Genomic DNA, 27,257 nt, shown 5'->3' on the forward strand with positions numbered 1-27,257 from the left:
AGGGTGCTAGAAATCATCGTGGCTGGTGTCTAAGTTGAGGTCGGTCTGCCTGCTCTGCGTCGCTTCTGCTCGGGATGCAGCTGGAACAGGAGGCACGGAAGGCGGCGACCTGGACTGCGATCTGCGTCTCGGCAACGACAGGGGCGTATGCGCTGCGGTGAGTCCGAAGTAGCTCCCTTCTTCGGCGGGACGCGTCGTTGAAAGTGGTGTCTCGTTGACCGGTGTGTCGAGGCTGAGGCTGACCAAGTCACCGTCGCTGACGATGGAGATTGGTGACAGCGGATTCTCCTCGACAGCCTCGGTCGCATGAGAAGGTACGGCGCCAGGGTCGCCTCCAGCTGCGGTGGAAGACAGACGGGTGTCTATCGCTCGCGGTGGGGAGGCAGAGCGCAGCACGCCGCGGCGTGCAGAGGAAGATGGTGCGATGGTGCCACCGTCCGAAACTTCTTCCCATGCAGAACCAATTTCCGTATCCGACAGATGCACGGTGGAGAAGCTCTCGTCGGCGCCAGCCTCGTTCGGACTGCGCGATGGCGAAATTCGCTGCGGGCGAGGAGCAGCAAAGTTTTGTGATGCCGTGAGATCTCGACCCTTCGTCCGATCCGCCGGGCTGGCGTCATCCTTGCCGCGTCGAACAGGCCGTGTCGTCGCAGCTGAAGAAGTTGACACCTGACGAGCGTCCAGCCGCGAAGGTCTCTGCAGCGCCTGCCCTTCCTGTTGCAAGGACAGCAGATCGAGGGACGGGAATGCGATACCAGGGTTAGCGGGAGCGTCAGGTCTCCTCGAGGTGCTCGGCATTGCTCGGCCTTTTCCGAGCCATTCCGCGGTCCTCTGCTGGCTTTCCCTCAGCGCTGCATCGCTTAGATTGACACTTGACACGGAGACACTCTTGCCGTCTGCGAAAAGCGCTGAACTCTGCTTTTGCTCGTTTTGGCTGCCGGTGGCTCGCAAATCACGCTCAACAGCCTCCCTGTCCTTCCTCTCGTCGGCGTCATCATCGTCAGACTCTCCGCCAACCGAAGACTCCGAGAAGCTCTCCATGCTCGGGTCAAAGTCGTCATCGTCGACCCACTTGGGCGCCGACTCGGCAAAGGAAAAGATGGTCTTGGGCAGAGCCTTGATGCGAGCGCACAGATCTGCGAGGTCTGCTTCGTCCTTGACCAGAAAGCCCAAGAGCATGCTCGGGTCCAACGACTTGATAGGCATCCGGCGCACTTTCTCGCAGTGGAATGTGGACGTCTGAGCCTCTGAATACGCGTGCGACCACCACTCGTCCTCGTCATCTCTGTCCTCGAGCACAAAGCGATGAGCCATGTCGTGTTGCCGTGAAACAGCCGGCGGAAACTCGCTTGGAGGATAGCGAAGAGGGACTGCGGGACGTACGTTGTGTGGATCCAGATAGAAGAGCGAGTTGCCTTGATGACCGGTAAAGTAATAGGACGAAGAGGGTCGACCTCCTGCGATGCCGACGCTGTGCGGGAAAGAGAAGGTAGCTTTGACGGACTCGTAGTAGATCGGATTGACGCTGTCAAGACCAAGTCGGATGCCGATCAGAATCAGCACAGGTCTTTGCCAGGTGACGCCATCTGCCTTGATACCAGGACCGTCGGAGCTTGAGGCTCGAGCCTTGCCGAAATGCTGCGACGCCTTAATGGGAGCCTTCGCTCCAGCAGCGACTCGCACCTCGTCAAGGTAAAAGACACCGTCGTGCGCGAGCTCGACAGCGATGCCTGCGGAAGGAAATTCGGAGGCCAGCTGCTTGATGGCGCCTGCAGCTGTGGAAGGACCAAACCACTCGCCCACCTCTTTGCCAAGCCGCTTGCCCTCTCTTGCCATGCGATGCACCCCAAACGGACAGGCTGGGCTGGGGTCGTCGAGGAACCAACTGAGGATCCTGATATAAGTCGAATGGCGCGCTCGCTCTTCTCGCCATTCCGAGAGATTCTGTTTCTCCGCAGAAGGCTCGAGCGAAGCGCCGGCGAGCTCTTGCAGGTAATCCACCTGCCGCATCGGTGGCGCCTCTCGCAGCCAGGAACGATCCAGATGAACGTTGACGAGCGCATTGGCAAGAAGGCTTTGGCCCGTACGTAGCATGCATCCCCACCCAGAATCCGTGGTCAGTCCAGCGCGACTAAACCCGGCAGCCTGCGCCGCTGCTGTAGCTCTGCTCCAGAGGTTGGTGATGCCCATCTTTTCACCCAGTGTCGAAGAGGCGTTGGCATACCCTGTTCCTAGTGCTGCGCCGAGTCCGGCCATTTGCATGGCAGCCTCCTGGCCGGCGCTACTCTCGGTCACTTTGCGGCCGAGCCAGCCGCGGCCAGCCGAAGTCGGAGGACTGCTCCATCGGCCTGCTTCCGTGAAGGATGACTGGCCGGACGGTGTTGACGGAACGGCGACGTCATGAGATGCCTCGAGCAGAGCTGTTGCAGACACCTCAGCCGCCGAAGCAGCTTGATCTGAGATGGTCCCATCACGCGAGATGGGTGCAAAACTATTGCGATAGGTGCACCAGATCCTTGAAGCGAAGTCACGCTGAAACGCAGAGTTCGAGTCGGCATGAAGTGAGGAAGGAGTGCGCGGGACCACGTTGAAGCTGGTAGCCGATGACTTGGTACGGAGACTGTCGGAAGTGGATTCGGTAGCCGCCGTGGAGATGGAGCTGCCGACGCGGCTTTCCTCTCTGATCGACGGGGAGGACGCGCGATCGAATGCAGGCGACGAAGAGATCCGAGAGGAGCGGATCAAATCGAGTGGACTCGGACGTGGAGACGATGTGGACACGAGAGAGGAAGGAGAAGATGCTCTGGCTTCCATGCTCTTCTCGTCGCCTCCTGCTTCCTGGGCGATCAACGCTGTCGCTGTTGCAGGAGCCTGCGGCGCTGACACTTCCGTCGCAACACCTCTGCCCACCTGTCGAGGTCCGTGGTAGACGCCGAGCAGCCAGCATCCCTCGTCCTCTTTGCTGCTAGCGTCGCTGTCCATGAAAAACTTGAAGGCGCGATCAAAGCCGACACCAGCTGGGACCCAGCTGGCATTGTTCCCGCCACCTCCGCTACCGGCGTTGTTGACTGACGTTCTGCTGCTGCCCCCGGAGCCTGCATTCCCGCCGCCACTAGACGAGACGGAAGTAGATGGGGGATTGCCACCTGACGATGCGCTTGTCATCTTGATTGCCTTATTTGATCCAGCAGGGGTCAGAGACTGCAGTATGGCGCCGGCCTTCAGGCTGAAAGGTGCGTTGGGCTGCGGAGACATGGACTGGGCATCATCATCGTTGTTTCCGCCCGGGTCCTGACGCACAGGCGTCGGGCTAGCGTGTCCGAAGTCGAGATTCTCCGCCTCGCGTACGGGCGAAAGAGGTGCACCACCCTCTCGAGATGCGGACATGTTGTCGCTGCCGACCATGTTGTAGAGCCATCCCGTGAGTCGTTTTGGCACGCTCGTTTGCTGTTCGTGAGCACGAGGAATAGACTGCCCATGTTGATTCGAAGAGCTAGATTCGGACGAGCGCGGATGTGGCTCGGCTGACGTGACCGATAAACCAGAGCGGACGCTTTCGATGCTCTTTCGAGAGGAGGCTCCGTGACCCGTCGGGGCCTCTCCTTGCACCAGGCCAGCAGGGTGTGCTTCCGAGCTGGAGCGTGAATTGCTGGTCTCTCGGGAGTTGGTCTTTCCACGCCGTCGACCCATGCCTTTGAGTGAGTCTGAAAAGCGTTTTGGCGTGTGCGACTCTGCCGATGCGGTGGACACGAGGTCATCGGAAGATGCGTTGCTGGTGGCGCCGGCCTTGGCTTGGGTTACGTTGAGGAGGCTCTTGCTGCCCATGCGCCGCAAGAGTCCGGGAGCAGGAGTTGCCTCGGATGAACTTGGTATTGACGCGCCCGAGATTGTGTCACTTACGAACGAGGACCCAGCACTGAGAGGGTTGCTACCTGCTGAGCTAGCGTTGCTGCCTCCGAGTAGACTTCGGATGCTGTTGCTCCTGCCAAAGAACTTGCGACGATTCAGGCCATTGCCGGAACCGGCCGACGTCGAGGATTCCGGCTCCTTGCGAGATTGAGAGCGGAAGGAAAAGATGCGACTGACGGAGGCGGAAGAGCTGGTTGTGGGTCCGAGCGGCGGGCGAGAGGCGTGCATCGGCATGGACAAATTCGAGGCTGTATGGCTGCTGACTTGGGCGAAAGTGGACTGCGCAAAGACAGGTGGTGTTCCCGCATCCGTGACAGTGGCTGACCGGGGTCTTGACTTGGACTTGAAGCTGTCTGGCTGTTGAGACGAAGGTGTCGCCGAGGAAGCGGAGGAGGCAGAGCTGCTTTTGAACATAGCAGCCGCACTCAGCGAGTTGACGCGAACACGAACCCCCTTCTTGGGCTGCACTTCCTTCAGCGCAGGATCGGAAGGCGGAGCCGGCAATGGCAGAGGTGTGGTGGGCGACTGCGGTATTGCAATTCTACGCATGGGCAAACCTATCTTGCCCTCGCCGCGCGGATCGACACGGTTTGACGCCTCCGTCATTGCAGCGATCGCTAGGATCCTCGAGATGACATTCGCTGGCGCACGCGATCAGATAAATGAAAGGACCATCGAGAGTTCTCCCGCCGAGAGAGGGGTCTCGATCTACGTCAGACTCAATCAAAGATGAGTAAAGTTCCGCCGGGTCGATCGGTGAGATTGCGCAGCTGGCGTGTTGAGTTGACGTAGAGAAGTGTACTGTGCGCGAAGGGTCCAGAGATCGGCAGGCCGGTGGGTCAAGCTTGGAATGAGATGAGCGAGAGTGGGCAGATCGTCGTCTGTCTGCGGCGACTGCGTGTTGCAGCTGCGATGCGAAGTTAGAGAAGGACGAGCCGGTATAAGATGGAAGCGAAGCTTGGTGTGGTGATTGAGTGAAGCTGAGTTGTGAAAGTGACCCGTTCGCCTGAATGCTCTTGTCTTGGGCGTGCAGCCAGCGTTGGACCCTGATGCTTTGATCTTACGCCCCCTCTCTGCAGTCGCACAGCGCGCCTGGAAATTTGGGCGTGACAGATTCAGGGTCTCGCTAAATCCACGCTTCGTTGCGCAGTCACTCGACTCAGCTCAGCTCCACCCAGCTTCCTCATCTTCGCCCACAACATACAAAACCCATAGACAGACCATGGACGATCTCATCGGTGTCACCTCGTACACCAGGTAGTGGGGCTGGTGCGGCTCGCCATGACGCGCTTCTCGCTTCACAGCCGCCACCCCTTCCCATCATGCAGTCATGAACTTCTTCCGTGATAGAGACGCCAACAGCGATGTCTTTGACGATCCAAAGAACGATCCCACCGCTGCATCACCTTCCACCTCGCCCCGCAAGAAGCAAAAGTTTGACATTGGACCGCCCGGCAACTCCACGCTAGACACAGCCGACGATGATGCTGCGCTTGCAAGTCTACGCAAACGTATGGCCGGCCCTTCCTCAGCCAAAGCAGGCTTAGCAAAAGACCAGGACGAGATCAACAAGATCATCTACGAGGTCTCCAAAGGCAGCAAGTTCTTCGAAAACGAGCGCAAGAAGGATGCTCAGACTACCGAGCGCATCAACGCTCTGCTGGCACGCAGGGACCAAAAGCTCCTGCAGGTCCCACCTGGAAGCAACGAATGGCTCTCCATCGAGCGCAAGATCGAAGACTTGGCCACGCGTCTCGAGAACAGCCGCGACCTTTCCCGCACCATCCTGCATACCGACATCGACATGTTTTACGCCGCTGTAGAGCTGGCCAGAGATCCTTCGCTCAAGGGCAAGTGCTTCGGCGTCGGTTCCGGCGTACTTGTCACCGCCTCCTACGAAGCTCGCAAGTACGGCGCTCGCAGTGGCATGGCTACCTTTGTTGCAAAGGCGCTCTGTCCGCACCTCATCGTAGTCAAGAACGACATGCAAAGCTACGTCGAGGCCAGTCAGAAAGTCATGGCTGTCTTTGAACAGTACGACGAGAACTTGGCCAAGGCTTCGCTCGACGAGGCGTATCTCGACATCACAGAATACATCGAGCAGCACGGTGGCACCATCGACCAGATTGTTCAGCAACTGCGTGACCAGGTCCGAAGCGAAACACAACTTACCGTGAGTGTCGGTATTGCTCCCAATACCATGCTGGCTAAGATCTCGTCGGACAGAAACAAGCCAGACGGTCAATTTCGAGTACAGCCGGACCGCAAGGCTATCGTCGACTTTATGCGGGACCTCCCTTGCCGCAAGATTCCGGGCATTGGCCGAGTCAACGAGCGTATCCTCGAAAGCCTCGGCGTCAGCACCTGCGGAGAGATCTGGAACAAGCGCGTCGAGCTTTGGCTCGCCCTCGATGGCAAGATTGAATGGCTCATCAAGGCTCATCTCGGTATTGGCAATACTGTTGTCGAGCCCAGCAAGCGCGAAGAACGAAAAAGCGTCGGTCGTGAACACACTTTCAACCCCACCGCTGATACACAGGCGTTGCTCGATCTACTCAAGGAGTCGGCTCAGCGCGTGGAACAAGACCTCGAACGACTCGACTTCAAAGGCAAGACCATCACCCTCGTTGCTAAGAAGGACAATTACCAGCGCTTCTCTCGCGCTCGTACCTCGACACGACTGGTGCACCGCGCTGAAGAGCTGTACGACATTACGAGCTCGTTGCTGCTTCAGGAGATCGAGCGTGAGGGCGCCCTTTCGCTGCGGTTGATTGGCGTCCGCGTGACCCATCTTGTGGACCTGCGTGGCGCAGCAGCGGGCGAGGAGAGACTGCGAAAGCTCTTTCAGACGCGCCAGTCGAATGGCGAGGCGCAAGGCGAAGAGGCGGCCCAAGTACGACCGCGAAAGACGGCGCACGAGTGGCAGCAAGAGGAAGAGCGCCAACTCGCCCTCGCCATCAAGCAGTCGCTCGAGGGTAACGGGGATCCCTTTCAAGAGGTGCACGACCTCAGTCAGGACGACGCAACCACACAGGTTCGCGAAGCATCTCCTACGATAGCTCTCGCGCTGTCGAAGAGCGACGAGGCCGGGCCGAGCGCACCCTTACCGTCCTCAAACGCAGCGGCGCAGTGCCCAATCTGCATCAAACCAATTCAAGGCTCAAACGATCAGCTCAACGCACACATCGACGCCTGTCTCAATCAGTCGCAGCTCGATCCTCCCTCACGTGCATCTCCACAACCACCGCCGTCCCATCGCGCCGACTCCGCGAGCGCACCGAAGAAGAAACGTGGTCCGCTCGACTCGTTCGTGCGGCGATCCAACAAGTGATCCCTGGTCCATCGTCGTCGTTCCTCCTTCCCCAAGATCTCGCATGCTTTGTCTCTTGCCACCGTGCCCATGTGTATTTGTACCGTCACAAACAGCCAAAGGAATCGGTTCTCTCGTCACTTAAACCCGTGGTCGAAAGTGTGCAAACGGGATTCTGGTCTTGATAATCAATCTTGATTCATCCGACGAAACGACTACAGCTGATCGTGGTGAGTGCTGGACGTGTCTGTTCGACGGAGGTGTCTAGTGGTGGTTGTTCTTGTGGTGACCTGTTTGTTGTCAAGAGCAGAAGTTTAGAGATGTCAGTGATACGTTCGCATGATGTGGCGCGGCACTCTCGTTCCATTGTGGTAGACGAGATGTGAATGGAGCATTGGGGTTTGGCTGAGGGAGCTGCGTTCCCATCGAGCAAGCCGATCCATCTCGAATCCCTCCAATGGGCGACGATGCTGGCGGGGCGATACTTACGCAAGTGGGTAGCGTAGTCGATGCTGTACCCGATCAAGAACAGGGTGAAGAGGGTAGCGACGATGGGTTTGCCGGAGGCGTTTTTGCCGTCGAAGTAACGGGCCTTGATGCCGCCGCCGCGTTTCTGGGGGGCAGCACCCTTAGGCAGCGACTTGTAGAACTCGACGACGCTGTCCATGCGAGCGGAGCCGGCGGGGCCCGAGGCCGACTTGGGCGTCGCAATCTTGGGTGGGATGGGAAGCGTCGAGTTGGCGCGAACACCACCCATACGGAAGGACGGGCCGGCCTGACGTGCGATCGTGCGAGCAAACATGACGAATAAATATGAGAGAGGTGGTGATGGTGACGAGAGTGATGGAGAAGAAAGGCCTCTGCGTAGAGTGCTGCGAGTGTGCGCCTGCGAGACCATCTCCAATTTTGGCCGAGAGACGGTTCCGAAATTCGCCCTCTTCTTGGACGCTCCCGATCCAAACCTTACACCGATCGCGCACGCACCCCTCCGCATTTGTTTCGCACCGAAATTGTGTTGCGCTTCACCCTAACAGCCTCTACTCATTTTCCACTGCGCCCAACCTTCAACATTCGCTCGTACTCCCATCATGTCCTTCGGATCACAGAGCCTTTCTCACACTCTCAAGACAGACAAGACACGCAAACCCGAGACGTCAATGGACTAAGTCGCACATGAGAGTGCTTCGCATTTTTGGGTGTGTATGAGTGTGTGTGAATACAGAATCGCCATCCCGTATACGGAGGCGAAGCAAAGAGTAGCAAAGGGGGAAAAGAGGGGAAGCGGGGGATGGAGAGAGAGGGCGAGGTGGGTCGGGTCGCTTAAAGTCGAAGGGGTGCGACCCTCAAAGGAGTCGCTACGCTTAGTAGAGCGACTTCTTCTGGGTGCGGGCGAGGTGCGAGGCAAACTCGACATAAGGAGTCTGAGGGGGGGCAATCTCGCGCCACAGGTTGGGCGTCAGGAAGGCGTAGGTCTTGGAGACGGCCTCGAAGGTGGCCTTCAAGAAGTTGCCCATGGTGGCGGTCTGACCGGACGACTGGGTGTAGCAGTCCTCGATACCAGCGAGCTGGAGCATGCGCTTGGAAGCAGGGGCGGCAACGATACCGGTACCACGGGGAGCGGGCACCAGACGGCACATGACCGAGGCGGTCTTACCGGACACCTTCATGGGCACAGTGTGGGGCTCACCGAGAGCGTTACCCCAGTATCCACGGCGGACGGGGATGGTCGAGAGCTTGGCAACAATGATGGCACCACGGATGGCAGTGGCAACCTCCTTGGCGCACTTGACACCGAGACCAAGGTGGCCGTCCGAGTCACCGACGGCAACGAAAGCCTTGAAACGGGTACGCTGACCGGCACGGGTCTGCTTCTGAACGGGCATGATCTTCATGACCTCGTCCTTGAGCTTGGGGAGCAGCAGGTCGATGATCTGGTACTCCTTGATGGGGAGCGAGAAGAGGTAGATCTCCTCGATCGACTTGATCTTGCCGTCCTTGACGAGTCGGCCGACCGAGGTGACGGGGACCCACTCCTCCTTCTCGCCGTCACGACGACCACCACGACGGGGGCCACGTCGGCCTCGTCCACCGCGGTCTCGTCCGAAACCGCCACGTCCACGGGGAGCAGCGTCAGCCATCTTGATTCTGATGAGCGTAGAGGGTACAACGAAAAGTAGATGAAAGAGGCAAAGTCAGTCAAGCTGCGTCTGAATGGTGTGTCGAGGCAACCGTAACCAGAACGCGGTATCTCCTGTATCACTCCGTCTCGCCAATGCAATTTGATGACCAGAGGCAGAAGCTTCCCAAGACTGCGGTTAAAGGGGTTGGTCGGCGCAAGTGTTGGACGACTGGTGCAAAGACGGCAATGCGGGTTGCAAATGTCGGAATTGGAGCAGCTTTGAAAGGCGTTTGCGGACCAGGAATGCGGTGATGGCGAGCAGCAATGATGGCCAATTGGAACATGGCTATCAAGGTCGGGCGGAAAGCTCCTTGGGTCGAGATGTGTCGAGTTACTCCTGAAGTGTGTCCAAGACGGCGACACAAGAGCGCATGTCTATCCCGCTTTGCCGACAACTGCTCGGCGAGTGTATGCTGTTCGTACGTGCCATCGCAGTCCATTATGAAGGGGTATGGTCGCGCTGGCTGCTGCATGCTTTGGTCGGTGTGCGCTGGGTCGTCTGCGCCTGCTGCTGGGTTGTGTCATGCCATGCTCCCACCGTGAGGTTGTGTTTGCTGCTGGATCGTCAATATGTCTAATCTCTGCTGTCGATGATGCCTTTTGGTTGCTTCGCTGCCGATGCTGTTGTCGATGCTCATTGCCAGCATTTGATTCACTGCTTCCCTATCCGCTCTTTGCGTCCTGCTTCCAACATCCTGATCCTCCGCAAGTCTTTCCTTGCTATCGCGTTCTGGCACGGTCCTCCATGTTGACTCGAATACTAACCTTGATGTGTATAAAGGTTGATGAAAAAAGGGGGATGGTTGATGGATGGTAGAAGTGTCGACGATGACGAGCAAGCTGATTCGCAGCGACCGACCCTGAGCGCTGCAGCGTGCTGCCTCGTCTGCCTGGAAGCTCTCCAGCTGCCGGGGCCAGACCTTCCAACCCGTGAGCCTGGCTGATGTGCGCCGGGCTGAGGTCGAAATGCGAAATTGCTAGCTCTGCTGCCGCTTTGTTCAAAGGCGGCGCAAGTCACGTGTCTCGATAACAGAACTGTAAAAAGCTAGCGCTCTTTTTGGATTTGGTTTTTTAGATGCCCTAACACTCGGAGCTAATTTACTCGCCTCGCTTCAGAGCCTTCGAATCGGCCAGCATCGCCATGCGGAGAAGAGGATGTACTCTCTGATGTGTCGTCGTTACTCGAGTTCGCGCGCTGTAGAAAGTACACCGTCTATGCTATGATACAAGTCATGGCCGTATTGGCCCTGGCTTTGTCGAGCTGGAAGTAGGTGAAGCCAGCATCTCGACGAACCGCATCCACTTGAGAATCACCTGGATGGCCGAATCGTAGCCATCGAGCTGCTCCCGTTGCGATCCGCTTGGAGACTCCAGCCGTCTAGGTATCATGAAGATCTCGCGGTGTTGTCGACGACAATCAACGCACGTGTCCTTGACGCGTTTGCCCAATGCGTCCAGCTCGAGGTGGATCAGTGCTTCCCACTGGTGACTGAGATAGACACCCTCCATGGTCGGCGCGTCCATGCCTGGGATCAGACCCTGTCCTTCCTCGGAAGGGAACAGGGCCCTCAAAAGAGGCTGCTTCGACTTGCACTGCGCCGTCCATTCGCTGAGTCGGCGGAACACCTTGATGGATCGCCCGACTTTCAGACAGATGTGGGTTTCGTTGGAGAGGGCGAGGAGCTCGTAGACGTAGATGTGGCCTCGTTCTCTTCGATCCGTGTCGGTGAGCTGCTGCGACATGCGACGTCGAAGCAGTCCTTCAGCATGGTCTGTCAAGTGGGTTGTGCCCAGCCAGTCGCTGTATTTGACGAACACGGAGGATCTTTGGTCGAGGCTAGTACCTGAAGGATACGAGTGGTAGAAGCCAGGAAGCTTGTTGACGCCTGTGATGTGTTGGTGGCAGTAGACTTCCTCTACGTCTACTTCGCCCTCCTCGGAGTCTTCAATGACCACAGGATCAGCTGCGCTGGCTCCATGCAAGAGCGCAGGCGGTGCCGACGCTGCCCGTGCTGAGCGAGAAGGACTTCGGTGTTGGTCTTGCGCGCCGGCCACTGCTCTGACCTTCCTCGTGCAGCGAGTGTTGTTCTGCTTGATGCCCCAGCATTGGCCCTTCGATGGCGCAAAGTTCACGTCTGTTTGTGACCCGCTTGGAGTCATCGATCCCGTTGCTTGTGTCTTATCCACGCTTGCGCTTGGTCCCCTGCGCGGCGGAGTCTGGACGTCCCATGTAGAGGTTCGTTGTCCAATCGCATGCGAGGGTGGTGTCGGGCTGACGCTGGCACTTGTACGTCTGCGTGGAGGGCCTCTGGTAGGCCCGGGGGAGACATGCTCGGACGCGATGTTTTCCTTCCCACTCGACGTAGCGCTCTTAGGACGAGGCTGTACGAGGACAGAGTCTTGCTGTCGTCGCTTCTCTTGTGGCACCAGCTCCCATGGATACGACGGCGTTGCCGAAGAAGCACCAGGCTGCAGGCTGTGCGGGAGGTCATGACGGTTGCTGTCTGCCGACTCGGAAAGCACAATGAATGCTGGCGGTCTAGGCGGCAGTCTGGTCGACTCAACGTGAGTGACGCCATCAGAGCCCGCGTGCTTGAGTCCCGATGAGTAGGAGTGCGAGGATTGCTGGGCGGAGGGCCTGTGAGTTGAGGGCTGTGTAGTCGATGGCTCCGCATGGTTTAGTTTACCACTTGAAGAGTACGGATGAGCATCGTATGGTCTCGGAGGCCTCAAATGCGGAGGTCGTGAGGTTAAGGGCTGCGGGTCGTCTCCATTAGAGGAGGTGGATAGCGAAGGACCCGGCCTGTACTCGGCCGCTGCGGGCCGCGAGGGTGCATGCAGCTGAACAACTGGCGTCGAGCTGGACGAGCCATCGACTGATGGCTGCGGAAAGGCTGGACACGATGGTAGCCTTGGTAGTGTAGACGGCTCTGCTAGGTGAGCCAAGTACGACGGAAGCGGTGTAGCTTGGCTGCTCTGTCCGGCCGCATGGCTTGAAGGCGGTCGAGGCAGCGGCTTAGCAAGCCGTCCGGTTGATGACGGCGACCATGACCCAATGCGAAGCTTCTTCAGCCTCCTGATTAGCGAGTTGCTGGAGTCATCTCCTCGACCACTGGCGGACGACGTCATGGGTATATGTGCCTATGCTGACCGCTCAGCTGGCTTGGTGTGAGGTCATGACAAGCGTCTTCGAGGTGGCTTTCTGCCCGCAACCTTCGCGCAACGTCGTGGAGATCGGCTGCGCACGTCGGATACCTGGAGGCAAGAAGTCGAGTTGAGGCGCCGTAGCGAGGTTGATGGAGCGATGAAGGAGGTCGGATGGAGGTACAAGAAGTGTTGGTCTGGCCCGCACGTCGGAGAAGTTGCGCTGCATGCAAGCTTGGCCTTCCGCAGGGTCTCTTGCATGTGTTGATCTTTTGAGCCACGCGTGAAGGTGGAGGCGCGACTAAATCTCCCGATGAGTCTGAACTTAGATTGATCCCGATCGACTGCGGCAAGTACGGCCGAGCTTTGGATTATGGCAGAGGAAATTCGCAGCTGCCAAATTCAGGCTTGCAGCTCCAGTCTCCTGTCCAAGAAGACTCTGGCTCGACTGTGAGCCAGCCAGCCAGCCAGAGAAGCTGACCCGCAGCGCCGGACGCTATCCACAAATCTGGCAACACCATCTCTTCCCTCCCTTCTCCTCACACGCAAAAGTTTCGAGGTTCCGTTTCTTCTTCATCATCATGTCCAAGGTCCCTGCTGCTCTCAACCCCACTGAGGAGGACATCTCGCTCCTCCTCGCCGCCCAGACGCACATCGGCACCAAGAACGCCGACAAGCAGATGGCCCCTTACATCTACAAGCGTCGCGCTGACGGCATCCACCTGCTCAACATCGGCAAGACGTGGGAGAAGATTGTCTTCGCCGCCCGCATCCTTGCTGCCATCGAGAACCCTGCCGACATCTGTGTGATCAGCGGACGTCAGTACGGCCACCGAGCTGTGCTCAAGTTCGCTGCGCAGACCGGTGCCACTGCCATTGCTGGCCGCTTCACCCCTGGTTCGTTCACCAACTACATCACCCGCTCTTTCAAGGAGCCCCGCGTCATTGTGGTTACCGACCCCCGTGTCGACCACCAGGCCATCCGCGAGGCTTCCTACGTCAACATCCCCTGCATCTCGTTTGTCGACTCGGACTCGCCGCTCAAGTTTGTCGATGTTGCCATCCCCGGTAACGTGCGCGGTCGTCACTCGGTCGGTCTGCTCTGGTGGTTGCTCTGCCGCACCGTCCTTCGTCTCAAGGGTGGTGACCTGAGCGTCATGCCCGACATGTTCTTCTACCGTGACCCTGAGGAGGTTGAGCGCGAGGCCCAGGAGGCCGCCGCCGCCGCCCAGGCCGCTAAGGAGACCGCCGAGCCCACCGCCGCCGAGGGCGCCGCCGACGTTCAGGCTGACGTGCCCCTCGCCGTCGCCGCCAACCTCGCCACCGAGACCGGCAACGTCGACTGGTCCGCCGAGGGCGCCCAGGATTGGGCCGCCGACGGTGCCGCCGACCAGCAGGCCACCAGCTCTTGGGAGTAAATTGTGCCGCTAACCTCTCCGACCAGGTTCGCACACTCACCCGTGGATGCTTCTTCGTTCATAAACACTTCTTCCTCTCTTCGTCTATTTTTCTCCGATGATGTAGAGGTGCGACGCAAAGAAGCGATCCACACTCCATCAAAAAAAGCCTCGAAAGGTGGGCCGCCGTCCCCACACTTTTCGTACCCAGCGTTGTCTTGCCTCTGATGTGTCGGCTCCTGCAAAGGGAGAATGTCTTGTAAAGATATGCACCAGAGATCCAATAGTCCGCGAATTTATCCCCCCCTTACACCATATCTTTGCGTATGCCGTCTGTGTTTTGTGAAGAAGAAAGGACTCGTGAAACCTGTCGAGGTTTCGAGAGTTGCAAGTGCTTTCCCCCCGATTTGGACCTGGCTGAACGTCGAACGATTGAAGCGGCTGCGTGGCATGGTCACAGATCTTTCGGCGGGGGTTGCTGCATGTGGTGGCTAGGAGGCAGCGTGGTGCGTCGGGCGATGCTGGCTCCCGTGGCGGTGCCGAAGCAGAGATAGAACCATTACACTACGACGACGACTAGCGAGCTGGGAGATGAATTTGTGCTCCACGACGACGATGGGCGCGCCCATGCCTCACGCACGGCGTATGGCGATCCGAAGGCCTCGTCGTGGACCTCCCCGTCGCTCGTCAGACGCGCATGGCCACGATCAAGACTCTCAGCCACTCATCCGTCCTTCTTCCCACGCTGCCACGCGGTCCAAAACGTCACCTTGAAGACAGGCTCGGCTTGTCGACATCAAGAACGCACTTGGTGCCGGAAACTTGCTCACCACTCGCACGCACAACATCCCCAACACACACTCGTCCCCTCATTCACTCGTCCAACACACGCATTTTCAAACCCGGCACCTTCACACACAATCTCGAATGCCTTGTGCAACTTTTGTCAAATTCCTCTAGACCGAATAGTTGCTCTGTCCTGTAGGCGCGTTGATGGGCACCTCACCGAACAGCCCATCCAGACCATCCAACGGTAGTCCTAAATCGCTGAGTACACTATCGAAGTTTGTCCCTCCGAAACCCTGCATCCCTCCCGCTGGCCCGCCCTGCGCTGTCCCCCCTTGTGCCTGTTGTGGGGGCTGGTGCTGCAACGGACTCGGTGGCACGCCTAGCGAGTTGCTATGCCTATGATGGGGTGGCATGAGGGGTTGTTGCATCGGATAGTTCGGACTTGCATACTGACCAGGCGGGTGCGGCAGGGGGGACTTATACTGATCCTGTTGACCCCAGCTGCGCGGAGCTGGTGACGGCTTTTCATCAAAACTGGCCATGTCGGCACCTCCCGTGCTCTCCTGCATCCACAGCGGCAGTTGGATGGGTTGGTGCGAGGTGGGGTTCGAGCCGTCGTAGGGCGTGTGCGCACCGAGGAAGGAGGACCATTGAAAGTTGTCCCCCGGTCCGGAGGTGATGTTGCTGTAGTCGATACCGGCGATGCTGCCGCGATGCGAGGGCATGCCGGGACCGGCTTTGTTCGGGGAGAATGTGCCAGATGCGGAAGCGAGCGTGCCTGTGTTGCCGACAGAGGGCGACGAGATGCCCGCTGTCAACCACTTGCCGCTGTTGATCAGGTCGCTGAAGCCGGGAGTGCGCGAGCCCGAGCCAGTACCGCCGAAAGCATCGCCAGCCCCGCCATTGGCTCCCTCGTTGTTCGAAGCGTTCTGCGCACCGCCCTCGCCGCCGGCTCCTTCACCTTCACCCTGACCGTTCTGGTAGTCCTGCAACAGCTTATACAGCAGGCTAATACCCGAGTCGCTCGGTCCACCGGTCTTGATCTCGGCCGGCGTGATAGCGCCCGGTCGCGTGGCTTCAGCTCCCAGCGCGGCGTAGAGACCAATGGCTGGACTCAGGTCCGCGATCTTCTTCCACGCCTGAGCGAGCAAGATACGAATGACTCGGGCGTACTTGCTCGCGGGCACCTCCGCCAAGCGACTCGCCAGACGTTCGGCATTGCTGAAGATGCCATAGGTGTCCACCTGACGCGGGAAGAGGCGGGCGATCTTGATGAGAAAGACGCAAGCAAAGGCAGCTGTGACGTGCGTATAGTGTGGTGCCCATCCGAGCATCTCGCGGTATTCCTTGGAGTTGACCGAGATGCTCAGACAGGTGTCGGCTGCTCGCGTGGCCTGGATGATGAGCTCCTTCTGCTCGGGACCCATCTGGTCAGCGTCATTGGCGTCCCGAATGCCACGCAGCGCTGTACAGGATAGATAGAGCTCGGCACTGGCGCACTGCAGGACCAGGGACTGCTGGAAGAACGAGTCTTGGCCGTAGCCTCGGCTCTCGAAGTCCGACGACCAGTACTGGTGCCATTCGTTGAGCTCTTCGGTGACTTTGCGCATCTTGGACAGCATGCGCGCATCGACCGGCTGGTCGTAGGGCGCCATGGCATCGTAGTGCGTCTCGCGGATGATGAGCAGCTCCAGCGTGCTGATGAAACGCGCGTCCGTCTTGACCGTCAGCGGATAGTTGAGCTTGAGGAAGGCTCTGCAGTTGCGCACATAATGCTTGGAGAGCATCGCCGGTCGACCGGCCCCGTACGAGGCTTGGTGATCAAAGAGGAAAAGGAAGAACCACAGCCTCGATCCTCGGGCCAGATCCTTGAGCTCGTCGAGCTCGCGTCTGGCAGCAGCATCAGCATCACCACTCGCAGCAGCGTTGGCAGCTACCGCATTAGCGCCAGTGGCACTGGCCGGACCACCAATCTTGCCATCGACCGAGTCGCCACCCACAGAGTTGACATCGCCAGGCGATCCGGTGTAGTGAGACGAGGGCGAGTTGTGGTAGAAGGTCAAGTGCTTGGGAGGCGGGGGCGGCTGAGGGTGACGTACGTAGCCAGACGCCGGAAGAGCCGACATGAGCTTCTGGAAGGATCGGTCGAGGCCAAGCTCCTGCGCCATCCTGATGGACAGTCCGAGGGGCAGCCAGCCGTTTTCGCTGTAAGCAGCCAGCAGAACCATAGCTTGCACCGCTGCTTTGCCAGCCACGGGGCTGAACATGGTGTCTTTCGCATTCCGCTTCGCCTGCGCCATGCACGTCTGATACAGACGACTGGGACTCTTACCACCGCATTCGACCTTGGCGCCGATCGCTAGCATGACGTTGAAGAGGAAGTACGAGGTGGTTCGTACGTAATGGTACGCCTCTTCCGTGGTCATCGATTCGTCCTCTAGATGGAAGATGGAGATGAACTTGGGCACGCCCTTCTGGAACGTCTCGAAGAGACGGATCGCATCGGACTCATTGACGAGGCCCAAAGTGACGAGATCGCCAGGTGCGCCCGACACGAGGCCGGGTGCGTCCATCCTGCCGGATCGGCTTCCACCGGAGGGCGATGCGGCATTGGCACCAGCATTGCCTGCAGCCGATGCTGAAGCATTTGAACCAACGGTACCACCCTGGCCGTCGAGACCTGCGCCAGACAGAGCTGCCGAGTTAGGCGATTCGCCGTTCGTGTCGCGACGTCTCTTCTTGCGTGGAGTCTTGGAACTGGTTTCGGAGGAGTCGTCCAGTTGCTGTGCAAATTTGGTGCGCTTTCCACCTTCGTCGACCAGTTGCAGCGAAGGCGCTGAAGATGATTCGCCGCCCTGTTTGGATCGAGCGATGGTGTTGTCCGCCTCTGTCTTTTCATCACTGGAGTCATTGGAAGTGTGTCCCTCCGACTCGGCAGCAGCAGCGGCAGCGTCGGCGAGGCCTCGAAGTGCTTCGATGGGTGCACTAAGCTGATCGTTGCTAATATCGGTCTCGCGCATTTCGCCGTCATCGCCACCAGCCGTGGGACCATCTGACGGGGTCAGGTTCTGATCCATGCTGTGACTGTGACTGCCGGCACGATCGGAAGAGGTCCAACGATGGCGACTCGAGTGGCGTTGCGGTTGACTGGTTCCCGACGAGGTAGGAGTCCAACCAGATGAAGTGCCAGCGGGCGGTGCTGAACCTGCTGCAGGAGACGTGGTCGAGCCGACAAGATTGCGCCCTTGCCAAGACTGGGATTGCCGTCCTCTGTCATCCTGGTCGAAGGCGACTCGCGACCCACTTCGTCGCCTCGAATGTGCATCGAACGATTGAGATGAAGAGGACGGGTTGAGGCCGGTGTTCCACATGCTGTTGGAAGCATTGTCGAACGACTCGAGCTCGGGCTGCTGCTGGAGAAGGTTCTGATCGGGCCTTGAAGAGGGCTGGCCGTATGGTGCTTGGAAGGAGGGATGTTGCTGCAGAGGATACGCCTGTGCAGCCTGGACGGGCATGGATTGCATAGAATTGGGACCGATGCTGGCTATGCTGTTGCTGCTTCCGAAGGAACGGGAAGCGGATGGAAAGGGTGGGCGCTGCGGATGCGAGGTCGGGCCCGCATCTGGTGGGTATCTTTGCATGCCTTCGGCGGCGGAAGGGGAGATGCCGTGCTGCGGATTGCGATGATGCGGAGGAGGAGCGTACGGATTCTGCTGGAGTGGGGTGCCCTGCTGGCGATGCTGGGAATGATACGGGTCCTGCCTGGAGGCTCGCGATGAGTGAGGCGAAGCGGACGAGGCGGATGAGGCGCGGGGTGATTGCGATGGTGGTGCAGTAATGGCGTTGGTGTTGGCTTTGATGGAAGCGACGAGCTCCGAGATCATGCTCTGCATTCCTGTCATTTGCGATTCCAAGACGCGGATCCTGTCGGCACTTGCGCTCGTATCCGGAGCGGCCGAAGAGGAAGGGGCAGCCTCCTTGGGTGGCTTTTCAAAGATGCACTCGATGCCGACCTGTCTGCATCTGCGACAAGGCGGGTTTTCGGGACCGTCGCAGCGCGCTTTCTGTTTGCGACAGGCATTGCAGGCACGATGCACCCTGGAGATGGTCTTGTAGATCTTGACTTCTTCTCTGCCGGCGCTGTTATCGATCTCCTTGTCGCCATTGTCCGCGCGGGATGCAGAGGGATCGAAGGAATCCGAGGATGAGTCCCTATTGGAGGATGCAGTAGGATTTACCATGGCTGCGGATGAGAAGCGAAACGGACGGTGTTGGTGGCTGGTGTCGGACGATCCGAGCCGGATTCAATCCGAGAATGCTCGCTACAGGGGGACGTGGCTGACTGGATGTGACCTAGAGGGAGGTAGAGATGGAGCCCGCGAGCATGCTGTGCTATGAAACACAGGATCTGTCTGCAAAGGCTTGCTCTGGAACCGACGAGATGGGCGGCGGTCGGTGTTCGGCAACGAAAGTAGCCAGAGAGGGTTGATGAAATGGAGCTTCCGACGGAACGCTGCAATGAAGAAGGTCAATATGAAGCCGGTGTTGAAGCTCGATGATATGTATCCACCGGACGGATGTACGCGTGCGGTCTTGTGGTGGGGAAGGTTGTCTCACGACGCGGCGGCTGTAAGCGCTGTTAAGATCACGCGAAGGACGATGCGTGGTAGGGGATGCCACTGTGTTGAAGCCTTTGAAAAGAGTCTCTGAGGAAAGGATGGTGATGGCGATGACGGTGGATGAGGGCGATGGTGGAAGATGGATGGAAGGAGAGGACGCCAAGTCGGGAGGACACAAGCCGAATAGGAAAAGACACCTTGGAAACTGTCACACTCGCATCCCGTTCGGCTAGGCGGGTTTGGCGCCGAATCTCGGCTTGTCATGCTCATCGCTGACTCTCTACTTTGGCATTTTCATTCAGGCATGCTCGCTGCCATTTGTCTGGCCACAAACATTCTGATCTCACTGACAAGCTGTGTGCATGAGCATAAGCAAACGATGGGCCGATCGGACGGAGCTAGCCGCGAAGGATGCTGGAAAATGATGGTTCACGCGACACTCTTTGCCGACACAATGACGCCGGCGTACCAAACCCATCATGGCCAGTTTCATGGCCTCTTCCCGGTCATTTGCGCCACATGTGCACTTGAGACGACGAGAATCGAGAAGAGGATCAGCCACAAGGAAACGCAGACGGATGCACAAGATACGAGCGGAGAACGAGTCAGGGAGACTGGTTAGCGGGGCATCCAATTTTAGCAGGACCGGCTCGTGAGAGTTGTCTCCGCCCGCGGGGTGCTCAGGGTTCAGGCGGAATGCGGTCCGGTCCATCCGCTTTTGAGAGACCACGCGAGCTTGGCAGCGATCTCACAGACAGCTGTTTAGAAAGGGTGGATCGCAATCTGCCGATTCAGGCAAAGATCAAATCACGTCCCGATATTCATTCCACTGGAAGGACGCGCGAAAGGCTGCAACGATGTGACTCTTTTTCCCACCAAACCACGGCGGGAAGGGAAAGCGCACTGAGCAACGACCAACTTTTTGTGGTCTCGAACCCGACTTTCGACCCTGAATGGACGATTCTCCTTCATCGCAATCAACCTGTCCACTCATACGATCACCGTCCCCGTTCGCATACGACACCATACACCATGGCGTCTCAATTCATCAACTGGATCAAGTCGCCAGCTGGCCGACAGTACTTCTTCGTATGTTGACCGTCACTCCGAAGCCACGACCCTCGTTCGTACACTGACATCGTTCTTCCCTCCCCTCAACAGTCGACACATTTCTGGGGTCCCGTGGCCAACTGGGGTCTGCCCCTTGCAGCCATTGCCGATCTGTCCAAGGATGAAGAGATGATCTCGGGCACCATGAGCGGCGCTCTCTGCGCCTACTCGACCGTCTTCATGCGTTTCGCCTGGAGAGTCCAACCGAGGAACTACCTGCTCTTTGCTTGTCACGCTACCAATGCCACCGCACAGGCTGGCCAGCTGCTCAGGTTCGCCAACTACCACCACTTTGGCGGAAAGGAGAAGCGCGCCAAGCTCCCAACACCTCAGGTCGCATCGGCATAGGCTCGATATCCTCTCCCCTTATAGCTCGTTCAGCTACAGTAGATCGACCCACCGGCGATGCCACCTTCAAGACCTCCTCCCCCTTGTACATTATCCATCTCATACTTGCAGGCACAAACATGCAGAGTCAGTATCAACACAACGCCGACCGAAGAGTCTAGCAATGGCTTTTCGTTACAGTCCATCAACAGTCGTACACGCTATGACTACGCCCGACTCCCCGCACCACCCTCCGCCCGCGCAATATACTCGACCAGCGACACAATATACTTTTCCGCAATCGCGCTAAAGTACCATTCGTGCTCCGCGTTGTGCGCTGCCACCACGTTGTGCGCGATCTCGTGCGCAACACTGAAATACGTCGACACGAGCGGATCCGCCAACTTGCCCTGCTTGACCATCTCGTCGTGCCACGCCAGGTAGTACCGGAAGTTGAGGTAGATGGCTCCGCCGCGATTGAATGCAATCGCTGGGCCAGCCGTATCGCAAAACACGTACATGCTTCGCGGGTCAAGGCCAAAGATGCTTCCCACGGGCTTATAGACGCGGTTGATCAGGCGTTCCAGCGCAGCTGCATTGGCTTGCAGCATCGAGGCAGCATCGAGCGACGTGTGCAGGTATACCTTCATTCCTGCCACCTCGCCCGCCAGCTTGAGATCCGTCTCGACGCCTTGATCGCAGTACGAGTTGGCCGCTTCCTTGATCTGCGTCTGTCGTGCTTCGCTCTTGATCGTCGAAGACGCGTCCGGGCGAGAGGCACGGATCGCCTTGAGCACGTTGTTCTGAATCGAAGAGAGAGGCGTCACTTCGCTGGTCGGAGCTGTCGCGGCCCGAGTCATGCCTGTCGAGGACGAAGACGGTGACAATGCGCCCAACGATCGATCCTCATCGGATCGTCCAGCAGCTGCAATGCCCTCTGGACCTGCTGGCCATCCTGAACCTGCGCCAGGACGCTCGATCGAACTGGTCCCGTCGGCGAGCGAGCTGCGTGGCTTGCCTCCAGCCTGCATGAACTTGTTCTTGAAGCCAGAGAAGAAGCCCGTTCCAGCATTCATGTTGCCGCCGCCTGCTCGGAGATCGGAAGGTGCACCAAAGTCGTTTGTGAGCTGATTGCTGGTCGATGGAAGCTCCTTGCTTCTGCGCGGATAGTTGCTGCTGAGCATGTCGTTCGTGGTGCGCTCGACGTGAGCATCGCTGTGGCTTCGAAGCGCCTGATCCACGTAGCTGGGATCTGCGTCGGGAAAGACGCTCAGCACCTGCTTTCGCCAGTCGGCCAGCTTGGCATCTGTCGCCTTCTCCTCGGCAGCTCGCTCTTCCGCTTTCAGGCGATCTTCCCGCATCTTGGCCTCGGCAGCTTCTCGTTCCGCCTTGCGCTGCGACAGAATCTTGTCCACGTGGAAGCCTCGGCGCTTGAGGTTGCGCAGCGAGGTCGAAAGCAGCGTCATGTAGAGAAGAACCTCCTGCAATCTTTGCTTGGTGAGCAGATACTTGCTCAGCGACGTGGCCACCTCGAAGAAGTCGACTTCCATCGAGGACGACAGATGCAGGATCAGCTTGGAGCCACGCATCGACGCAGTAGCGGTGCACTTTTGCACGTTTTGTTCGTGCACTCGGTCGTAGCGCAGCGTTCGTACCAGACGAAGTCCCGCTCCGTCGATCTCCTCGACTTCCAGCGCCCCCTTGAGCCACTCTGCATCCTTGCGAATCTCGGAACGAGAAGACTGTCGCTTCTCGAAGAGGAAGAGAGGCGTACGTTCGAGGACGAGCGCTTTGATCTCGCGAGCGCGCTGGGTGTCCTTGAGGACGCGTCCTTCGATCGAATAGCGCTCCTCGACCAATGCGCTCAAGCGAGGCGAGCCGAGCTTCCCGTACAGCCCTTCTTGCAACAGATCCTCGTGTGGCGCATAGAAAAGCGACGAAGCGAAGAGCATGTGCGAGTTGGCGTCATCGACAATGATGACGTCCGATGGCTTCTTGAGCGCGTAGACCAGCGTGCCAGTGTCGTCTGCCTCTTCGTCCTGCTCGTCGTCATCATCGTCCAGCAGATGACCTGTTCTTTGACCGCTTGCTTTTGCTTTACTCTCGTTGACACGCTTCGAGCCAAGCAAGAAGGCAGAGCGTGCCATTTGATTGCGAAGGGGAGTGCGGATGCGGCTCCAGTTCGTGGCAATTTGGCGAAGAATGCCAAGGTAGGCGTCCGCGCTGCCGGCGAGCTGGTAGAAGCGTTGCGGCTCACTGACCAAACGCTCGGCGACCTCTTCGATGCTGGGCTCGTTTCGAACACCGCAGTTCTTGAGGAAGGCTCCTGCGACTGAGCCAAAGTCGCAATAGAAGAAGACATCTTTGAACTGCGTGTCCGAGGCCGAGCCGCCAAAGTAGCAGTTCATGGGTGCCACCAATACCACCTCGCCCGTGGCAGACGATGATGACGACTCCTTCGCAGCGGCAGCATCCACTGCAGCGCTGGGCTTGTTGCGACGCACAGGAATAAATTCGGCGCCTCGCAGTTGGGCAAAGTCGTTCAGACTGAATTCGGGCACCGTAGCCAGGTATTCGAAGATCTTGCGTGCCAGTGCTTCGTCCTTGGTCGGCGCGTTGACGAGTTTGTAGATCAATTGCGCTGATGTCGGATTCGAGCGCAGGCCAAGCTTCGGCAGATCTGCGAGATTGACTTCGGGTCCAGCAACCGCGAAGCCCATGACGGCAGCTTCGGCGTTCGTGAAGACCTCGGTGGGCTTGCGAAGCACTAGCTTGTTCTCGTTGGGCAGTCTTGCTGGTACGAAAGCGTACTTTTCGGCGCGGTAGAGCGTGTACTGGTTGGCATAGTGCGCGTGGAACTTGTCGAAGAAGAAAGCCATGGCTTTTGATCGCAGAACCTCATTTGACGAGGTGGACGCCAGCTCGAGCACGGTCTCCATGGGCGGGTAGCGTCGCAAGCCTAGATCAAAGACAAAGCGAGCCTCGTCGGAGTTAGGCTTCCACGGCTTGTCGGCCCAGTCCAGTACCGGCAACTGGAGAGCCTTGAGCGCCTCGGTAGGCTCGTACAGTTCGGATGCGCGATAACGAACGATGCGAGGCTTGCCGTCTTCCTTGAGAGAGCCCACCTCGCCGTGCTTGGGGAAGATGGCGGTCTTTTTGAGCCTTTCCCTCTCCAGATCTGAAAGCGTGTCCTTATTGGAAGCGAGATAGGCGACTAGATCGACGTGCGACCATCCTCCGCCCGCCACGAGGCGGTTGAAGATCATCTGCAGCTCGACATGGCGACGCACACCGAGCGCAATGAGCATCTTTTCCAGATTGCCTTTGACTTGTGCTGTAGGGAGCTCGACAATGGGCAGATCGGAGAACAGCGAGACGTTGGAAAAGTAAGCATCGTTGGGCTTTTGCATCTGTAGGCGAGTGGGGATGCAGGTGACGTCGGCCAAGATCTGCTGAATCTCGTCGTGCTGGGAGGAAGGCAGCGCGAACCAAGCTCGAGACAAAGTCAGAAGCACCTTTTCGGCAAAGGCGGGCGTCGTCTGCAAGTTTGTCTCAGCCATGGCAGTCGATCCAGAACGCTGAGCTTGGACACTGATCTGGACGAGGTTCTTGAGCCACGCCGACACCGTCAGCTCGGACCAGCCAAAGACGCGCGAGAGCTCGTTGGTGGTGAACGACTTGGAGACCTCGTACGAAAGACAAGTGTCTGGGAGAGGCACGTCGGTGGGCAGACGAGATGTGTTGAGATAGAAGCGCACCGAGCTCAGAGGCTGAATCTTTTCGGGAACAGCAGCGTCTTTGGGATCCGCAATGGTGAGCATAGCATTGTTGAGCAGCTTGGAGCGCAAGCTGATGTCGTAGGAAGGATGCGCGGCGACGCTGACCCACCACTTGAGACAGGCGACCATCTCGAGTGGCGTGAGAGCGCGCGAGGAGAGCTCTGAGAAGACATCGTCCATGGTGATATCCTGGACGAGGTTGCGGGAGCGGACTTCTCGCACAAAATCGGCAGCTTCGTCGACGTGATCCGGGGGAATGACAGCAAGGTCCTTGATGAAGTCCGAAAGGAGCGCGTTGGGAATGCGGACCGCAGCTGAATGCTTGACACCGCGCGTCGACATGAGCGAGATGGTGTTCTGGCGTGCTGCACCGAAGAAGGAGGTGAGGAAGAGGGAAGAGACGCGCGACGATGGCGACGAGGCGCGGAAGGTGAAGAAGCGCATGAGATGGAGCGCACGATCTTTGAGTGCTGTTGCCAGAGGATCGTCAGGCTTGGCCGGTCGCTTGTCCGAGAAGGTGTTGGTCCATAGACGACCAATGTCGGTCAGCTCGTTCTCGTAGACTGCGCGTGCGACGTAACCGCCCATGGAAAGCAGCTCCGAGTTCCACTGGGCACAGTATTTGTCGACAAAGTCAAGCGATTCTCGTTCGACAGTTGGGATGAAGCGGGCAGCAATGTGGCCGCTGAAACCAGTGGTCTGATGAGTGCGGAAGCCGATGAAGGCGTGACCTTGGTCTTCGAGACGAGGCATGAGTCCAGAGAAGATCTGACGAACGCCTTTGTCGAGTGCAACAGCTGAGGACGTGATCGATATCGAGGCGTCGGCTTCGTCGTTCTCGTCGGGGAAGCTGGCGTCGTATTCCTCTTTGCCGGTGAAAATGAGGTGGAAGGCGGTAACTTTGGGAGGTGGTTTCTTTGTGCTGCGTTCGATCTCTCTTTCGAAGGCTTTATCTGAAGAGACACTGACGTTGGCGGTGGCAATGCGCAGATGTATCGAGGCCGAGACGGACGTGAGCGCGGCGGCCGTGGCATCGAGACGGCGTTTCTCTTGTTCCTTGGCAGCGTCCGCTTCTCTTCGTCGTTGCAGCTCGCGTTCTCGTTCCCTTTCCTTTTCCTTTGCGGATGAAGATCCAAAGCCAAAAGCGCTCTGTAGCATCGAAGTCAAGCCACCGCCGGCTGTCTTGCCAAGCGCGGACGCAAGCGATTGCTTGGATCTGGGCTTTTCCTTCTCTGCTGCATCGATGACCAGTTGCAGGGCTTGCACGTCGATTTGAACAGCGGTGGATTCGAGGTCACGCACTTTCATGATACGATTAGGGCTGTATGCGTTCAAATGGCCGGGCATGGACATGGACTTGGGGAGAGCGAGCTTCTTATCGAGCTTGCAGAGAAGGTGATCGTCCCAGTAGAGGCCGACGGAGCGAATCTTGGTGGTGAAGGTGAGCGAGGTGGCAAGGAACTTGGCGAGGGCCATGGGCGAGTCTGGGAAGGGCGAGGGTTCACGGAGAGCCATGAAGAAGGTGGTCCATGGATTCCCGGAAGGTGAGTTTTGGCGATCGGCGTTATTGGCTCGCTTTGTGAAGAGGGCATCGCCTTTCCAGAAGAAGCCCATGAGCTCGTCGCCTGAGGAGACGATGGGCTCTTCGCAGATGCTGAAGAGCGAGTAGAAGCCGACACCAAAGGCACCGATGCGGTCCGGATCAGGATTACCCTCTGCGATCCTTCGAAGTCTCGACCAGTCGTCCTTGCCGAAAGGTTTGCCATCGTTGCGAAAGACCCAGTTGCTGAGCGTAGCTTTGAAGTCGGGTAAGAGGGTTGAGGTGGACGCACCCGCTTCAGTGGAAGCAGCCGCTTTGGCACGTTGTGACTCGAAGCGAAGCTCGCAGTGAGTAGCACCAGCATCATCTGCGTTCTGGAGGAGTTCTCTGAAGACGGTGAATTCAGCGGCGTACCTGGCGAGGATTTTGTCGATGAGGGCGCGCTGATTGACGGTGATGGCTTCCTCTTGGCGAGCGTCGTTGAGAAGAGCTTTGCGAGCGAGCTCGCTGGCAGCCGAGGCGGCCATGTTGGGCGAGCTGTTTAAGATGGAGGACGTGGTCAGTCAAGGAGGCGACAACCTTGACGAGGGAGCGTCTGTTCGAGGAGGACCCTGCATTGAAAGGCGTACGCACGCAACCAACACTTTTGGGCGGCCGACTCAGCCATCTTTGAGCCGTGGCTTGGCAGCGCTGAGCTCAGCCCGAGCCCAATTTTGTCAACTGTCGAGAATCGGCAACTAACATTCTGCCCAAAAAAGGGGCTGTTGAATTGGAAATCGACTCGCGCGCCCGCTCAACCGCCGTGTCTCTTATGCTGCCACTCGCTCAACCGCCGCCTTTGCCCGTCGGAGACGGCGGTCGAGGCAGAGAGCGGGCGAGTGTCAACGTCATTCTTGAAAACAGACTGCTCTCTCAGCATAGCACCAAGCATCGACCGAGCTCATCTTACCACCACTGCACTCGACAGCTGGCTCTATTTTGGATCACGTAGCTTCATCGGACTGCCACTCGTCATCAGCGTGCTTTGCATTGTCAACCCACTCTCGTCATTTCACAATGCGGTGGGCGCTACAAGATGGAGATGCGTGCGGGTGTTGTTTCTTGTGGAAATTGACGAGCGTGTGCTGTGCTGCAGGTGGGCTGCAGCTGTTGTT

The 27,257-nt window shown here is 58.3% G+C and overlaps 9 protein-coding genes across 9 annotated transcripts; 3 read left to right on the forward strand and 6 right to left on the reverse strand.

Moving 5' to 3' along the window:
- Positions 1–6: 6 nt before the first annotated feature.
- On the reverse strand, positions 7–4,515 carry PSEUBRA_001943 (Peptidase C54; the record flags this gene model as incomplete). The annotated part of the gene is made up of 1 exon (XM_059464706.1): positions 7–4,515. The coding sequence occupies one exon, from the start codon at positions 4,513–4,515 to the stop codon at positions 7–9; it is 4,509 nt and encodes a 1,502-aa protein (XP_059320798.1).
- Positions 4,516–5,239: 724 nt separating this feature from the next.
- PSEUBRA_001944 (DNA polymerase type-Y, HhH motif) lies at positions 5,240–7,240 on the forward strand (the record flags this gene model as incomplete). The annotated part of the gene is made up of 1 exon (XM_016435128.1): positions 5,240–7,240. The coding sequence occupies one exon, from the start codon at positions 5,240–5,242 to the stop codon at positions 7,238–7,240; it is 2,001 nt and encodes a 666-aa protein (XP_016293509.1).
- Positions 7,241–7,483: 243 nt separating this feature from the next.
- On the reverse strand, positions 7,484–8,021 carry PSEUBRA_001945 (uncharacterized protein; the record flags this gene model as incomplete). Its single annotated transcript, XM_016435175.1, has 2 exons — positions 7,484–7,509; positions 7,709–8,021. The coding sequence occupies 2 exons, from the start codon at positions 8,019–8,021 to the stop codon at positions 7,484–7,486; spliced, it is 339 nt and encodes a 112-aa protein (XP_016293510.1).
- A 559-nt stretch (positions 8,022–8,580) lies between these two features.
- On the reverse strand, positions 8,581–9,357 carry PSEUBRA_001946 (Ribosomal protein S5, N-terminal; the record flags this gene model as incomplete). Its single annotated transcript, XM_016435165.1, has 1 exon — positions 8,581–9,357. One exon carries the CDS (start codon positions 9,355–9,357, stop codon positions 8,581–8,583), a length of 777 nt encoding a protein of 258 aa, XP_016293511.1.
- A 1,271-nt stretch (positions 9,358–10,628) lies between these two features.
- Positions 10,629–12,527, reverse strand: PSEUBRA_001947 (uncharacterized protein; the record flags this gene model as incomplete). Its single annotated transcript, XM_059464707.1, has 1 exon — positions 10,629–12,527. One exon carries the CDS (start codon positions 12,525–12,527, stop codon positions 10,629–10,631), a length of 1,899 nt encoding a protein of 632 aa, XP_059321217.1.
- A 596-nt stretch (positions 12,528–13,123) lies between these two features.
- PSEUBRA_001948 (Ribosomal protein S2) lies at positions 13,124–13,960 on the forward strand (the record flags this gene model as incomplete). The annotated part of the gene is made up of 1 exon (XM_016435143.1): positions 13,124–13,960. The coding sequence occupies one exon, from the start codon at positions 13,124–13,126 to the stop codon at positions 13,958–13,960; it is 837 nt and encodes a 278-aa protein (XP_016293512.1).
- A 935-nt stretch (positions 13,961–14,895) lies between these two features.
- Positions 14,896–18,969, reverse strand: PSEUBRA_001949 (Zn(2)-C6 fungal-type DNA-binding domain protein; the record flags this gene model as incomplete). The annotated part of the gene is made up of 1 exon (XM_059464708.1): positions 14,896–18,969. One exon carries the CDS (start codon positions 18,967–18,969, stop codon positions 14,896–14,898), a length of 4,074 nt encoding a protein of 1,357 aa, XP_059320799.1.
- A 1,410-nt stretch (positions 18,970–20,379) lies between these two features.
- PSEUBRA_001950 (Mitochondrial pyruvate carrier) lies at positions 20,380–20,805 on the forward strand (the record flags this gene model as incomplete). The annotated part of the gene is made up of 2 exons (XM_016435152.1): positions 20,380–20,436; positions 20,509–20,805. The coding sequence occupies 2 exons, from the start codon at positions 20,380–20,382 to the stop codon at positions 20,803–20,805; spliced, it is 354 nt and encodes a 117-aa protein (XP_016293514.1).
- Positions 20,806–21,011: 206 nt separating this feature from the next.
- On the reverse strand, positions 21,012–26,630 carry PSEUBRA_001951 (Protein of unknown function DUF3684; the record flags this gene model as incomplete). Its single annotated transcript, XM_016435160.1, has 1 exon — positions 21,012–26,630. The coding sequence occupies one exon, from the start codon at positions 26,628–26,630 to the stop codon at positions 21,012–21,014; it is 5,619 nt and encodes a 1,872-aa protein (XP_016293515.1).
- Positions 26,631–27,257: the final 627 nt, after the last annotated feature.

Source organism: Kalmanozyma brasiliensis, assembly GCF_000497045.1.
Source record: "Kalmanozyma brasiliensis GHG001 unplaced genomic scaffold PSEUBRA_SCAF16, whole genome shotgun sequence".
Lineage (NCBI taxonomy): Eukaryota > Fungi > Basidiomycota > Ustilaginomycetes > Ustilaginales > Kalmanozyma > Kalmanozyma brasiliensis.